The sequence below is a fragment of the Danio aesculapii genome, chromosome 1 (assembly GCF_903798145.1).
Source record: "Danio aesculapii chromosome 1, fDanAes4.1, whole genome shotgun sequence".
Classification (NCBI taxonomy): Eukaryota; Metazoa; Chordata; class Actinopteri; order Cypriniformes; family Danionidae; genus Danio; species Danio aesculapii.
The window spans coordinates 1,924,470-1,938,202 of NC_079435.1; the positions used below are offsets into that span (position 1 = coordinate 1,924,470).

Sequence of the window (13,733 nt, forward strand, 5' to 3'; positions counted from 1 at the left end):
TATTAGTTTAGCATTTGTTGCATTTTTTAGTTAACTATGGAGGTTTCCCTCATTTTAACTAAGCCCACAGTAAGAAAAATAGGAGTCAATGTGGTTTAAAGGTAAAAGATGTGAAGCTTGCATTTTTATCTGGAATACACTAGAATTTTATATTAGATTTTTGCTTTTGTGAGTAGAGTTTGACAACTCAGTGAGACATACCATGCCTTACAAAAGTATTTATACTGAAGCTGCTGTATTTATAGATACATTATACTTATGTTTACTACTTAGGTGACTTCTGAAATGAATTGGCTTCACTGGATATTAGTTAGGGTGATAGGAGTAATGGGGGTGAAAACATATGCACGCCAATTTTAATTCGTAAAAAATCTGAAAATTGTTAATCAGTTTCCTCCTCTTCATAATTAAGTGGCATTTTGTGTTGGCATATCACATGAAGTTAATATAAAATGCAATTATGTTAGTGGTTATAGCAGGATACATGTGGAAACGCTCAAGCTGCAAGTCGCTGTATCTCAGAATCTCATTGTCATTACTAATTGTAAATTTAAAGGGCTAGTTTACGAAAAAATACAAATTTTGAATAACACTTTATTTTGTTGGTCTATTTGAGTATTAGTAGACTGTCTGCTTAATATCTGCTGATGCTGCTAAACAGACATTTAACTGACTATAAGAAACTTTGCAAGTACATGTCAACTTACACTAACCCCAAGCTAACAGTCTACTTATAATCTAATGAGAATTCGTCGGCATGTAGATGCAATGTCACCTAAATTCAACAAACGGACCATCAAAATAAAGTGGGGCCAAATTTTGTCATTAATTATGCTCATGTCATTCCTATACAACGATTCATTCATACAGTGTTATGACGATGACTTTTGTTCGTCTTCATAACACAAATACATTTTTTTTAGATGAAATCTGAGAGCTTCCTTATCCTCCATAGGCAGCAAGGATCATGACTTTATCAAAGTCCAGAAATGTACCAAAAACATCCTTAAAACAGATCATATAGCTTAAGGCAGTGTTTCCCAACCCTGTTCCTGAAGGCACACCAACAGTACACATTTTCAACCTCTCCCTAATCAAACACACCTGAATCAACTCAGCAGAACATCAGAAGAGACTCAAAAACCTGAAGTTAATGGGTCAGATAAGGGAGACATCCAAAATATGTACTGTTGGTGTGCCTCCAGGAACAGGGTTGGGAAACACGGGCTTAAGGCACTGGTACCGGTAAGTGGATCAATTGGTACCAGGCCGCACAAGAAATCATAGATTATTTTCATTGTATTTATTATATGAACAAGTATTTATTTTGAAAAATGACCATATTCTCTTGTTACATCTTGGTCACTTGAGTGCCCAAAATTAAACCCACAAGATGCAAAATGAGTAAGAACCAGGCTTTTATTGGAGAGTTTCTTTGCTAAGGGGAAAAGGCCCAGTGAACTGCCAAGCAATGGATCTGCAACCCATTTGTTAACAAATCAGGTGAATCCAGCATGTCTGTGCAAGAAGATCAACGGATGGAGATCGCAAATGATGGCGGCCTTTTAGGAGCCATTTGCATATCGCGCCTTTTCAGTTCACGCAAGTCTGTTATTTCCAATGGAGGTGCAAGGCATGACACACTCGCGCTAGAGGTCTACATCCCATGGGAGCTGTGGGACCCAACCACATTTCATGAAGAGCGAGGAACAAATTTCCGAATAAAACCCTGTAGCGGTCGGCAACTCTGGTCTAATTTGAATGGGAGCTTGTCTAACAATATAGCGCTGCCGAGAGATAGGGAGGGAGAGAGAGAGCGCATCCGCTGTGGTGCTGTGTCTCGCTTGTTATAGGCTGTCTGGACTCTGTAGCATCCAGCTGGGTGTTTTTTAGGAGGCCTATTTAACTATACATTTTACATTCTTCCTTGGCCCAATATGTACCAGGCATGTGTATAGAAATAATGCTGATATGATGTATAAAACACAATCAGTAGTTGGCAAATATATTGAGTGGACATGTTTGTAAATCTGACTTTGAAAGAGTCAGTGCCTTCACAGCCATAAACCTCACCGCATGTCACGCGGCACTCATGTCTCATCACAAAGGGGCAAACATATTTTGGTAATACTCAATTTTAACATGAGATTTTGGAAATCAGATATAAATTTAGCAGGAACGGTTGGGTCTGGTAGGAAATAGGTAGGGTCGGGCAGTGGGTGAACAAAGGCTAAATATACAGCGGGAGTGGTCTGGTGTGGTATAAAACCTGGCATGATTAAAAATTCAACCCCGCGCAGATCTCTAACTCGCGCCTTCCAGATGCACCCAGCTGAATGAATGCCCTAAGCGCACCGCGACTCACGTAACAAGAACTAACCAATCAGCTTCATACTTTGTATGCAATATACACATTTCGCTAGACTAATTATCCCAGACAAACACAGGACACCCAAGCACTGCAGTGCTTTGTAAGTTTTCTCCATAAATAAGAGTTGCATAAGCGTGACAGCAATGTTTTGTCAGCTTGTTCCTCGGAGAAAACGGCTGATGGTCCTTGACCGGTCCGCGGTTATAAAAAAGGTTGAGGATACTGCCTTAAAGCACAAGTGTCAAACTCTGTTCTGGGAGGGCAGCAGTTCTGCACAGTTTAGTTCTAATCATAATTAAACACACCTGATCAAACTAACTGAGTTCTTTAGGCTTGTTTGATACCTACAGATAGGTATGTTGAAGCAGGGCCAGAACCAAACTCTGCAGGGCTGTAGCCCTCTTGGAAATGAGTTGGACATCAGTGACTTAAGTGGATTATTATCAAGCTATAAAAATACTAATGAGCATAAAACTTGAAACAATGACTTTATTCAACTGTAGTGTCAGTATATTGTGCAACTCATAACCGATGTGCAGTGAAGTATTTTGGTATTGTTCTGGACTTTGATTTTCTCAGGAACATTTGCTGTCTATGGAGGATAAAGGAGCTCTCGGATTTCATCTTAAAAATATGTGTCTGAAGATGAACTAAGGTCTTAGGGGGTTGGAACTTATCTGAGGGTAAGTAATTAATTACAGAATTTTCCTTTTTGGGTGAAGTACCTCTTTAAAGAACAATCAGCCATAATTTGCAGCAAAACACTCTACTTTAAAAGTAAAGACAGTACTTACTCTTTTTGACTTCTAGGTTGACTTTAGTGATGATGTGAGCTCCACACCAGTAAACTCCAGAGTCGTCTGCTCTCAGATCAGTGATGTTGACAGTAAAGACTCCAGCAGACGCTTCATCACTGATAGAGAATCGAGCATCTCTGATGGTCTCCAATGAATCTCCATCCTTCACACACGTGGAGGCTTCGTGTGCTTTGCAGAAGCTTTTCTGATCTCCATCATGATGTCTGCACTGGATGGACACGTCGTCTCCTTCATACTTAGTCAAGCTCAGCTCTGGAAATGATCAGAAACACAAGAACATCAGTGGACAGGCCTAGTTTTCCACATTCAGATGTGTGAAGTTTCCTCACCCTGCTTGATGATGACCATCAGATGAGTGTAAAGATAATTCAGCTCTCTGTCTAATGTCACTGCGCACCAGTATTTCCCAGCATCCTCTGCTGTCAGTCCAGTGATGGTCCCAGTGAAGACACTTGCTGTGACGTCTTCATGCAGAGTCAGTCTCTCTTTCTCTTCTCTCACAGTCTCATCCAGAGGATGTGTGTCTCTAGTGGAACACTTACCCTTACAGAGAGACTTTGACTTTGATTGATAGATTGAATCATAAGGGCAGAAGATCTGAGCAGATTCTCCTTCACGTCTCACTACTGGAGACACTGCACACAAACACACACATTTAACACACAGATGATGGTGCACAGACTGGATTTACTCCAGAATCATCTGAATGGACTCACTGATGATGCTGAGCTGGATTTTAGTGGTCAGGGAGATGAAGGTCAGATGTGTGTCTCTGGTTTCTGCTCCACACCAGTAAACTCCAGCATCTCTGACACTCACATTACTGATGCTCACTGTAAAAACTCTCTCTTCATTTCCCACAGATTCTGCAGGAGTCTTTTGGGGCTCTTCAGCTGAGCTGATGTTTTGGCAGATGGGGTTATATATGTCATTATCATCCTCTTTGCACAAATAAGCATTATGTTCATCTGGGATTTGACAGGTGATGTTGACGTCTCCACCAAGATGAGTTGTTTTATTCATGAACATTGCTTCTATAAATGATTAGGAATAAGAAAATTAATAAAAAACAGAACAACTATTTTACACACTCACTAGCCACTTTCTAATAGCAGATCAGCAGAGGAATACAGGAGCCAGTCACCCCTAAAGACAACTGCCACCTAAACACAAGCAAAACTGCAACAGAAATGTCCCATAAAGTAGTATGGAGCACAGGCGATACTTGTGTCACCGTCGCATCTCCGCTACCATGGCTCTTGGCCTGAATCCACTTACTACCTAATTTCCTTCAAAGGCCAAGAGCACCTCAAAGCTGTGCTTACTAAGTGTGAAGTCATAGTGGCTGCAAGACCTGGGGAAGGACAGACGAGCTGAGAGAAAAGTAGAGGGAAGGATGAGGCGAAACAAAAGATTAGGGTTGGTTCCCTAAACACACTGCTGCTTGTTCCTGAGAGACCCTTAATGGTGGTGCCTGACAGCAGCACTGCTTGCCCTTTAGTGGACCTCTTGTACTCCATCTCCGCATGGTAGGTGATATTCCCTTCAGTCCATAGACCTCCATTACCTTGCTCTCCCTGGTCCTTCCCATGATGGTAGATGGCAGCAAGTCTTGGCCTTCAGTGAGTAGCGGCGACTCCCCCATCCTTTCAAGGCTGACAGTCACCATGCTGTGGCAGACTGTGGCGTGTGTATCTGTCCCCCAAGCAAATTATTCCAATAATGGTCTTGGGTGTTCACATTGGCAAACTTTGATCCTCCAGCTCAGAACTGCCAATTTCACCCAGCAACAAGGGCTCTCTGACAGCATGCTTCATTCTCATTCCTCCCAGATTTCAACATCAATGTAGTAAGAGTCAAACTTAATACTTAAAGGGATAATGGAGGCAAAAACCAGCAGATGTTTTATAGTTGATCACTATAAGAAAACTGTGCTGTGCTTGTATGCTTTTTACACAATAGATCCATCCACAGCACACCTCCAGATTCAAAATTTTCCAATTTTCCAGAGAGACCCACAAACTCTATATATCAGGGGCGTGCAACCTTGATCCTGCAGGACCACTGTCCTGCAGAGTTTAGCTCTAATCCTAAAAATTGACCTGCCTGAATCCAGAGGACCTTGGTTAGCTTGTTCAGTTGTGTTCGATTGGGGTTGGATGTAAACTCTGCAGGGACATCGGCCCTCCAGCATCAACATTCTGCACCCCTGATCTAGGTCCTCAAGGTTAATAGGAAACTTTGCAAAATGAGCATGATACCCCACAATAATACAAAAAAACATAAGAAAATTGAATAAGCATTCACAGCCCTTGCTCAATACTTTAAGCACTTTTGGCACAAATTAAAGCCTCAATTCTTTTTGAGAATGACGCCACAAACTTGGCACAGCAATTTCTGGGCAGTTTACACTATTCTTTTTTGCAGTTCCTCTGGAGCTCCATCAGGTTAGATGGAAAGCATCGGTGCTCAATCATCTTCATACTTTTTCATAGATGTTAGGGTTCAGGTCTGGACTCTGGCTAGGGCATTTCAGCATGTTCACAGAGTCATGCTGCAGACACTGCTCTGTTATCTTGGCTGTGCTGAGGGTCTCTATATTGCTGAAGATGATCCATAACCCAGTCTGAAGTCACGTGTTCAATTATGGTTTTATCAGACCAGAGAATTTAGTTTCACATGGTCTAAGACTCCTTCTAGAACCTTCAGTCCAACTCGAGGACATTTATTATCTCCATCTAGCCGGTCTACCACAGAATCCTGTTTGGTGGAGCACTGCAAAGGTGTTAGTTCTTCTGGGAGGTTTCAGCCTAAAGCAGACACTTTTATTTAAAGTGACTTACATCCGTGAACACACACCTGGAGAGCAGTTGGGGGTGTGGTGCCTTGCTCAAGGTAATCACCTCAGCGGTATTGAGATGGATATTTACGCTTTATTCTATGGCTGCCCCCAGTGGTCTTTAGACTCCTCCAACCAAGTAATCTTTTTACATTTGTAATCTTCTACTGTACATTTTTGTTGAGCCTGTGTGAAAGCCTGTGTGAATTGTGACCTTACCTTAGTGGATAATATAAATCCCAATATAGCAGCAATTTCTGAAAAGCTCAGAGCAATGTATCTAACACCAACAACGTTATATATAGACTTTCAAGTTGACCACATCTACATGCCTAAATGCATTGGTGTACTGTTGTGACTGGCTAAATTTTTGTGTTAAAAAGCAGTTGATCATTAATAACTAATGAAAAAACTGATAAGTTCATATCCACAAGTTAAAGTATCTGTAGTTTCCTCACCATGTGTGATGTTGAGCTGAATTTGAGTGAATCTCTCAGTATATTCAGAGTCCTTCACTCCACACCTGTATGTTCCTGCATCTGCAGCTTTCAGCTCTCTAAAAAACACCATCAAGACTCCTGCTCTGGTGTCGTCATCTACAGAAACATCTCCATTCTTCATCCATTCCTCCTGATCTCCTGAACATCCAGCTGATGATTCTTTACAGATGTATTTTGTCTTGGTTTTGTGTTCAGGATGTTCACACTTGATCATCAGAGCAGCTCCTGAGGAGCCAATCACTTTGGATACGCCCACTTTAGCTGTCGATAACAAATATTACTTCAACATCCATGTCAGTGTGACCTCTACATACAGTAAATGTTTAATGGCTTCATTATTCTTCATCTGAATGGACTCACTGATGACGCTGAGCAGGATTTTAGTGGTCAGGGAGATGAAGGTCAGATGTGTGTCTCTGGTTTCTGCTCCACACCAGTAAACTCCAGCATCTCTGACATTTACTGTAAAAACTCTCTCTTCATTTCCCACAGATTCTGCAGGAGTCGTTTGAGATGCTCTCCTGATCTGGCAGCTCTTAACATCTTCTTTGCAGAAATAAACGTTCTGTTCCTCTGGGATCTGACAGCTCATCTTCACTTCTCCATCAAGCTGAACAGATTCTTTCATGACTTTGGGATATTTTCCAGCTATAAATCAAGATAAAAGAAAGTCAGAACAGATTCTCCAAACATTAAGGCTTAAAGTCCCAAGAATTGCTTTGAAATGTGCATTTTTATTCAATGTTTAATGTAATCTCCACTGAAACATGAAGACAACATGACAGGAGACTTCATTCACCTCAAATGAAGTCCTATTTCCATACTTTATTCACCAAATGAGTATACACACTCTTTGAATTTTGGTTCTCCTTGTTCCCTGCATGCTGACTTTGTATTTGCGTGTGCAATGTATTTTCCCTATCGGGGCTAGCCATGGCACATGGCATTTTAAAAATGAAGATGGAGTTCAGATCATTTCTGATTGTCTTATATGTGCAAGTGTTTACATTTGAGCACTATTTGATGTAAATAAATGGCTGATTTCATCATGTGAAATTCTTGAAGGGCACAGGACTTATCCAATACTAGAGGTCCAAAGATTTCATCAGAAACTGAAGTATGAGGTGACGTAAAAAAAATTGATTAATTTAGCTAGAACTGACACATCTTAAGATCTTCTAAATGCTCCTAAACTCTGTTTTGGAGGCCACTAGATTATAAATTATTTTAAGACTAACATATTGACACTAACACCTAAAGAACATCCATTTTGATTCCACAGGGACTTATTACTAATATAGTATTAAAGGTTTCCTCACCGTGTGTGATGTTGAGCTGAAGTTGAGTGAATCTCTCAGTATATTCAGAGTCCTTCACTCCACACCTGTATGTTCCTGCATCTGCAGCTTTCAGCTCTCTAAAAAACACCATCAAGACTCCTGCTCTGGTGTCGTCATCTACAGAAACATCTCCATTCTTCATCCATTCCTCCTGATCTCCTGAACATCCAGCTGATGATTCTTTACAGATGTATTTTGTCTTGGTTTTGTGTTCAGGATGTTCACACTTGATCATCAGAGCAGCTCCTGAGGAGCCAATCACTGTAGACACGCCCACTTTAGCTGTCAATCACAAATTTCATCAAATCAAACGCAGATTTTAACTTTAAAAACAGATTTCATTTGAGTTTACATAACTGTGGAGATAAACAAGTTCAGTCCTGGAGAATTTTGCTTTGGTTAATTAAACACACCTCAACAAGCTATTCAAGGTTTGAGTGTTGTTTGAAAGCTACAAGCAGGTGAGTTTAATGAAGACCGGATCAAATCTCTGCAAGACTGTGGATCTCCAAGACCAAACTTGCTTACCCCTGTCTTACTTACTAATAATCTCCAGATGTACAGTATTAACAATGTAGTAACTGTACGAGTGTTTGTCGACCCGTACTCCACATAAATAAACTCCTCCATCATCTGCTGTCACTGCAGTAATGCTCACACTCAAGAGCTTTCTCTCTCCGTCATCAGAAACTCTGAATCTGTCTTTTTTATTCCATCTGTTGTAAATCACCTCAACTGAGTTTTTTCCTTCTCTGATTATGATCTTGTAATTATCAATCTGACTGTGTGAATATTGACAGCTGAAGCTGGCCGTTTCTCCACTGTTCACCATCACTCTTGTGGAAACTTCACAACAGGAATCTGTCATTTACATAAATAAGATATACAGTATATATTTTTAAAACATGAAAGCTTTTTAATGATCTGTTACTCTAATTAAAACAACTAACACAACTGACCTTGGTTCACTCTTAAATTCATGTTGATGGACCACTGGTCTGCTACTGTAATCCTGTATGTTCCAGCATCTTCTGTCATGAGTTCTTTAATGTAGATCATGAGGTTTCCATAATCATTGCTCAATAACGTGAATCTTCCTTCATTAATCCACTGATGATGTTGCCTGTTGTTTATTATTGTTCTACCTGGTAGTTTTCTCATGAATTTAGCATAATTTTTATTCCAAGGTTTCCATGAACTAACAAGAAGGCTTCGTCCAGAGTATCCAGTGACATCAATATATCCCACCTCAGCTGTGGATCAGATTGATAATCAGAAAACAGCATCATTACAGCAGTGACTGAAAGTGAAAATCTCTGACCTGAGATCAGCTGTAAAGTGAAGACGAAGATGATGAGGAGGATCTTCATTGTGACTTGAGTTGAGCGTGTTGTTGATGCTGAATGATGTGTGTGTGTGTGTGGATCTCTCTGTCTCTCCATCAGTCTGCTTTCGTGACTTCCTCATTCTTTAGCTCTTTATTAGTAACGAGCAGCTTTACTGGCATTACTCACTAACAAAGCAACACCTACAGGACAAACACAGCAGTCACATTCAGCACTCACACAGTGACACCTAGTGGACATGATGAGATTTACAAGACACTTCTGGATTCATTATTTAAAGTATTCCTATTTTTCCCCTTTTACAAGATGTCAGATAAGACTTTGGTGTCTCCAGAATGTGTCTGACAAGTTTCAGCTCAAAATACCCATGTACATTTTGGAGTAAAATTGACATTGTGCCTATTTTGTAGCCTGTGCCTTTAAATGCAAATGAGCTGATTCTCCCCGCCCATGTCCCACAGCAGTGTTGCCAGATATAGGGCGCTATTTTAACGATCTAAGTGCAAAGTCTAAATTGCAGGGGTGCAAGAGATTTTAGGCCTTGTCTGAATCCACTTTTGTTATTTTAAGGATGGGAAAATCTGCTCTGCGCCGCGGTGCATGGTCTAACAGGGTTGAGCTTATTCTCTTAATGAGTTATAGGTGTGTTTTGAGAATAAACCAATCAAAGTCTCATCTCACATTTCAGAGTCAGTTGTGTCACGCCATGGTGCATTTGCTATTCACTGGCGGACTATGTTAGTGGAAAAACTGAACGCTTCACTAGAGAGAAAACAGTTAAACAGAGCATCTACAGCAGGCATGGGCAAACTCGATCCTGGAGGGCCGGTGTCCCTGCAGAGTTTTGCTCCAACACTAATCAAACACACCTGAACACCCTAATTAGTGTCTTTAAGATCACTAGAAAGCTACAAGCAGGTGTGTTTGATTAGGGTTGGTGCAAAACTATGCAGGGACACCGGCCCTCCAGGATCGAGTTTGCCCATCCCTGATCTACAGCATGAGAATGAGAGATGAGCCTCCTCATTCTTTACTTTCCCTTTCTCTCTTTTGTGGATAAGGAAACGTGTTGTACGCACAGACATCCATTAGTCTACATAATTTCGTTTGTTAAGTGCAAAAAATTTGTTTCAGAACTATTTCTAAATTCCGTTCTAATTTCCAGCAAACGAATAAATGAAAAATAATAACGAACTGAGTTCTATCCAAAAACATGTCCTATGCCTCATATGGTCCAAAACCTGACAGGTGGACAAATCTAAGCTTGTTTTTAATAAAACAAATACAAATATGCAAATATTAAATAATACTGCTAATAATAATAACATTATACAAAAGCAAATTGCCATGAATAAACTGAACCCCCCCCCCCTTTATCCTTTAATTCTTCTTCATTTGTAAAGATATCTGTGTATTGCTGTACATCCTGTGTGTGTTTAGCAATGTGTAAGCGAGGCGCACAACTAACGGACTCTACGCTGGACTTTTAGTTCCTCAAAATAGCAATGCGCCAGCAATACGCCTTAACACACCTCCTTTATAGATCAGAACGCCTATGGGCGCACATCTGAAAGACTCTCTGCCATCCACACTAGACCCACATCAGTTTGCCTACCGTGGCAACAGGAGCACAGAAGATGCCGTCTCCATAGCACTGCACTCTGTCCTCACACACCTGGACAATAAAAACACTTATGCACGAATGCTGTTTGTTGACTTCAGCTCAGCATTCAACACTGTCATACCCTCTAAGCTACTGATCAAACTCAGAGACCTGGATATCGACACGTCTCTCTGCAACTGGGTTATGGACTTTCTGACTAACAGACCTCAGAATGTTAGATCAGGCCACATCTGCTCCACCACCGTCACACTCAACACTGGTGTACCACAGGGCTGCGTGCTGAGCCCCTTCCTCTACTCCCTTTTTACCATCGACTGTAGGCCTGTGAACAGATCCAACACCATCATCAAATTTGCAGATGACACCACAGTGATTGGTCTAATCAGCAATAATGATGAGACTGCCTACAGGGAGGAGATACAGCATCTGGCCACCTGGTGCACCGACAATAATCTGCTCCTTAACACCAGCAAGACCAAGGAGCTCATTGTGGACTTCAGGAAGGGACGAACAGGCTCGCATGATCCCATCCACATTAATGGGATGGCCGTTGAACCTGTCTCCTCCTTCAAGTTCCTGGGGACCCACATCTCAAAGGACCTTTCCTGGACCACCAACACCTCCAGCCTGGTCAAGAAGGCTCACCAGCGCCTATTCTTCTTGAGGCAACTTAAGAAGAACCAGCTTTCATCAGCCGTCTTGGTGAACTTCTACCGCTGCACAATAGAAAGCATCCTGACCAACTGCGTCACAGTCTGGTATGGAAGCTGCTCTGTTGCTGAGCGTAAGGCACTGCAGCGGGTGGTGAAAACTGCCCAACGCATCACAGGGACTACACTGCCAGCCATTGAGGACATCCAGAAGAAACACTGTCTGCGCCGAGCACGCAGTATTCTTAAGGACACCTCTCACCCTGCTCACAGACTGTTTTCTCTCCTGCCTTCCGGCAGGCGCTTCAGGCTCCCCCGGACAAAAACCAGCAGACTGAGGAACAGCTTTTTCCCCAGAGCTGTCTCCCTTTTGAACTCTGCCCCTCACTGACTCTTTTGCCTCCCCAAGACACCCCCCACATTCCTCTAACTTATACTCCTCACAATCACTGCACTATTTAACACTTGCACATTTAAAGTTTGCACATATTCATTGCACTGATTCATTTATTGAACTGTACATACCCACTGCACATGGACATTTGTAATTGTTTATCTGCACACTCCTGATTATTAATAGCATCCTGTACATATATTCATTTATTGTAAATCTGTTCATAGCTAATACAACCTGTATATAATGTTGATAGTACATCCATCTGTAAATATTACCATAGTTTTTCTATAACTGCACTTTATAACTTATACCTGTATCCTGCACTTGCTGCTATTGCACTGCTGGTTAGACCTAAACTGCATTTCGTTGCCTTGTACTTGTACATGTGTAATGACAATAAAGTTGAATCTAATCTAAAAATCTAATATAAACGCAAAGGCATTTGCTATTTAAACAGTGTGGTGCAAAATGTCAAAATGACACTTTCTCTGAGCTTGAAAGCAAATAACATTTGCGTCGCGCCTTGCACCGCATTGTGCCGGGTGTATGATAGGGCCCATAGTCTTTTTCCAGCCCAAAAGCTGTCCAAAATCCGCCCAAACGCACAAAAAAATGCACAAAATATTAGACTATTTTATTTAGTTTTAACTTATTTAAGCTGAAATTAACCTAGTTACTTTAACTGTCAATTATTTTTAACCATACAACAACGAACACCAGCGCGCTAACTGAAGAGGGGTGTAATTCCGGGAGTTTTCCGGGAGACAGAACAATACAGGAGATGGGCGGGAGATGGTTCTGAAATACGGGAGACTCCCGGGAAAAACAGGAGTGTTGGCAGGTATGTCTTGCTGTCAATTTGTTCCTGCTGGATAAAATGATCAATAAAAGTGTTTAACTGCAGGCGATGCATGATGTGCGCACACATGAATGGAAGTCAGATTTGCTCGGGGAGTCTGATTTTGTTACAGCTTTCCTTCACCTCCTGTTGCTGGGGGCCTGGTCACTGGTCACTACTAACTGAATGGAGTAGGAGGACACAGATATGTTTTGTTAATTGAGTTGCATATAAAATTTACGTTTCAAAACCGCTCAAATTTTGTCAACGGGTCTATGCCATTTTTTACCCGCACAATCAAATTCAAACCACCCAGTCTGGCAACACTGTCCCACATGAGTGCCTCTCTCTGTCAGATAAACAGCAGTCAGTGACAGAGACAGCAATGAAGCAGAGATCCAGTTTATGAGTCAAAATACCAAGTGAGTTTATTTGATGTATTTGTAATGGAGTTTATTCAAGCCTTTCTGCAATGATGAGTCCCACACAAATGCTGTTACAAAGTTTGCAGTACACACATTTAACTTTGCACTGCTTTCGCACATCTACTTGAAGCAAATATAACAGGATACAAGTTAAAATACAAGTTAAAATACACTCCCAAAGTGAGGGTTGCGGGACAGTAATGGGGGGGGGGTTGCTTGGTGATTTCCAAAAATCAAATTAATTTGATCAAGCTATTAGAATTACCACATTTTATCCACAACCTACTGAAGAACAAAATAGTAAGTAATAATAACATTGTTGACATGTTAATAATAAACGTTAAAAAACAACATGCAAATAAAAAGCCATCAGCCTTGCGATTTTTTTTTGCCGACCCCTGGGTTAATTAAGCTATATTAAAGACACAGCAATAGCATCAGATGCAGCACGTTGATTTTATGACACCAGGTTAAACTTTGAAACCTTTACACACTCACGCACATTAAAAATAAATACAGGCCACAACTGAACATGGAGGATGGTCTCTAAGTGGTGTTCTCTAAAATTAAACAATGAATAGACAT

General features: G+C 41.1%; 2 protein-coding genes across 2 annotated transcripts; both read right to left on the minus strand.

Annotated features, from left to right (window-relative positions):
- Positions 1-942: 942 nt before the first annotated feature.
- On the minus strand, positions 943-4,218 carry LOC130233255 (polymeric immunoglobulin receptor-like). The gene is made up of 4 exons (XM_056463603.1): positions 3,906-4,218; positions 3,519-3,824; positions 3,166-3,441; positions 943-1,046 (listed from the first exon to the last, which is right to left on the minus strand). Exons 1-4 carry the CDS (start codon positions 4,216-4,218, stop codon positions 943-945), a joined length of 999 nt encoding a protein of 332 aa, XP_056319578.1.
- Positions 4,219-4,470: 252 nt separating this feature from the next.
- On the minus strand, positions 4,471-8,970 carry LOC130234101 (uncharacterized). The gene is made up of 6 exons (XM_056464666.1): positions 8,828-8,970; positions 8,412-8,729; positions 7,848-8,150; positions 6,889-7,176; positions 6,487-6,789; positions 4,471-4,562 (listed from the first exon to the last, which is right to left on the minus strand). The coding sequence occupies exons 1-6, from the start codon at positions 8,925-8,927 to the stop codon at positions 4,471-4,473; spliced, it is 1,404 nt and encodes a 467-aa protein (XP_056320641.1). The 5' UTR covers positions 8,928-8,970.
- Positions 8,971-13,733: the final 4,763 nt, after the last annotated feature.

Bases quoted from the DNA above. Each gene is read 5' to 3' on its own strand.
- LOC130233255 (XM_056463603.1), bottom strand. From the start codon at position 4,218: ATGTTCATGAATAAAACAACTCATCTTGGTGGAGACGTCAACATCACC. The intron at 3,825-3,905 runs GTGAGTCCATTC...GTTTGTGTGCAG, and splicing joins AATCCAGCTCAGCATCATCA to TGTCTCCAGTAGTGAGACGT. The intron at 3,442-3,518 runs GTGAGGAAACTT...GATCATTTCCAG, and splicing joins GATGGTCATCATCAAGCAGG to AGCTGAGCTTGACTAAGTAT.
- LOC130234101 (XM_056464666.1), bottom strand. From the start codon at position 8,927: ATGATCTACATTAAAGAACTCATGACAGAAGATGCTGGAACATACAGG. The intron at 8,730-8,827 runs GTCAGTTGTGTT...TGTAAATGACAG, and splicing joins GAATTTAAGAGTGAACCAAG to ATTCCTGTTGTGAAGTTTCC. The intron at 7,177-7,847 runs GTGAGGAAACCT...CTTGATTTATAG, and splicing joins TCAGCTCAACATCACACACG to CTGGAAAATATCCCAAAGTC.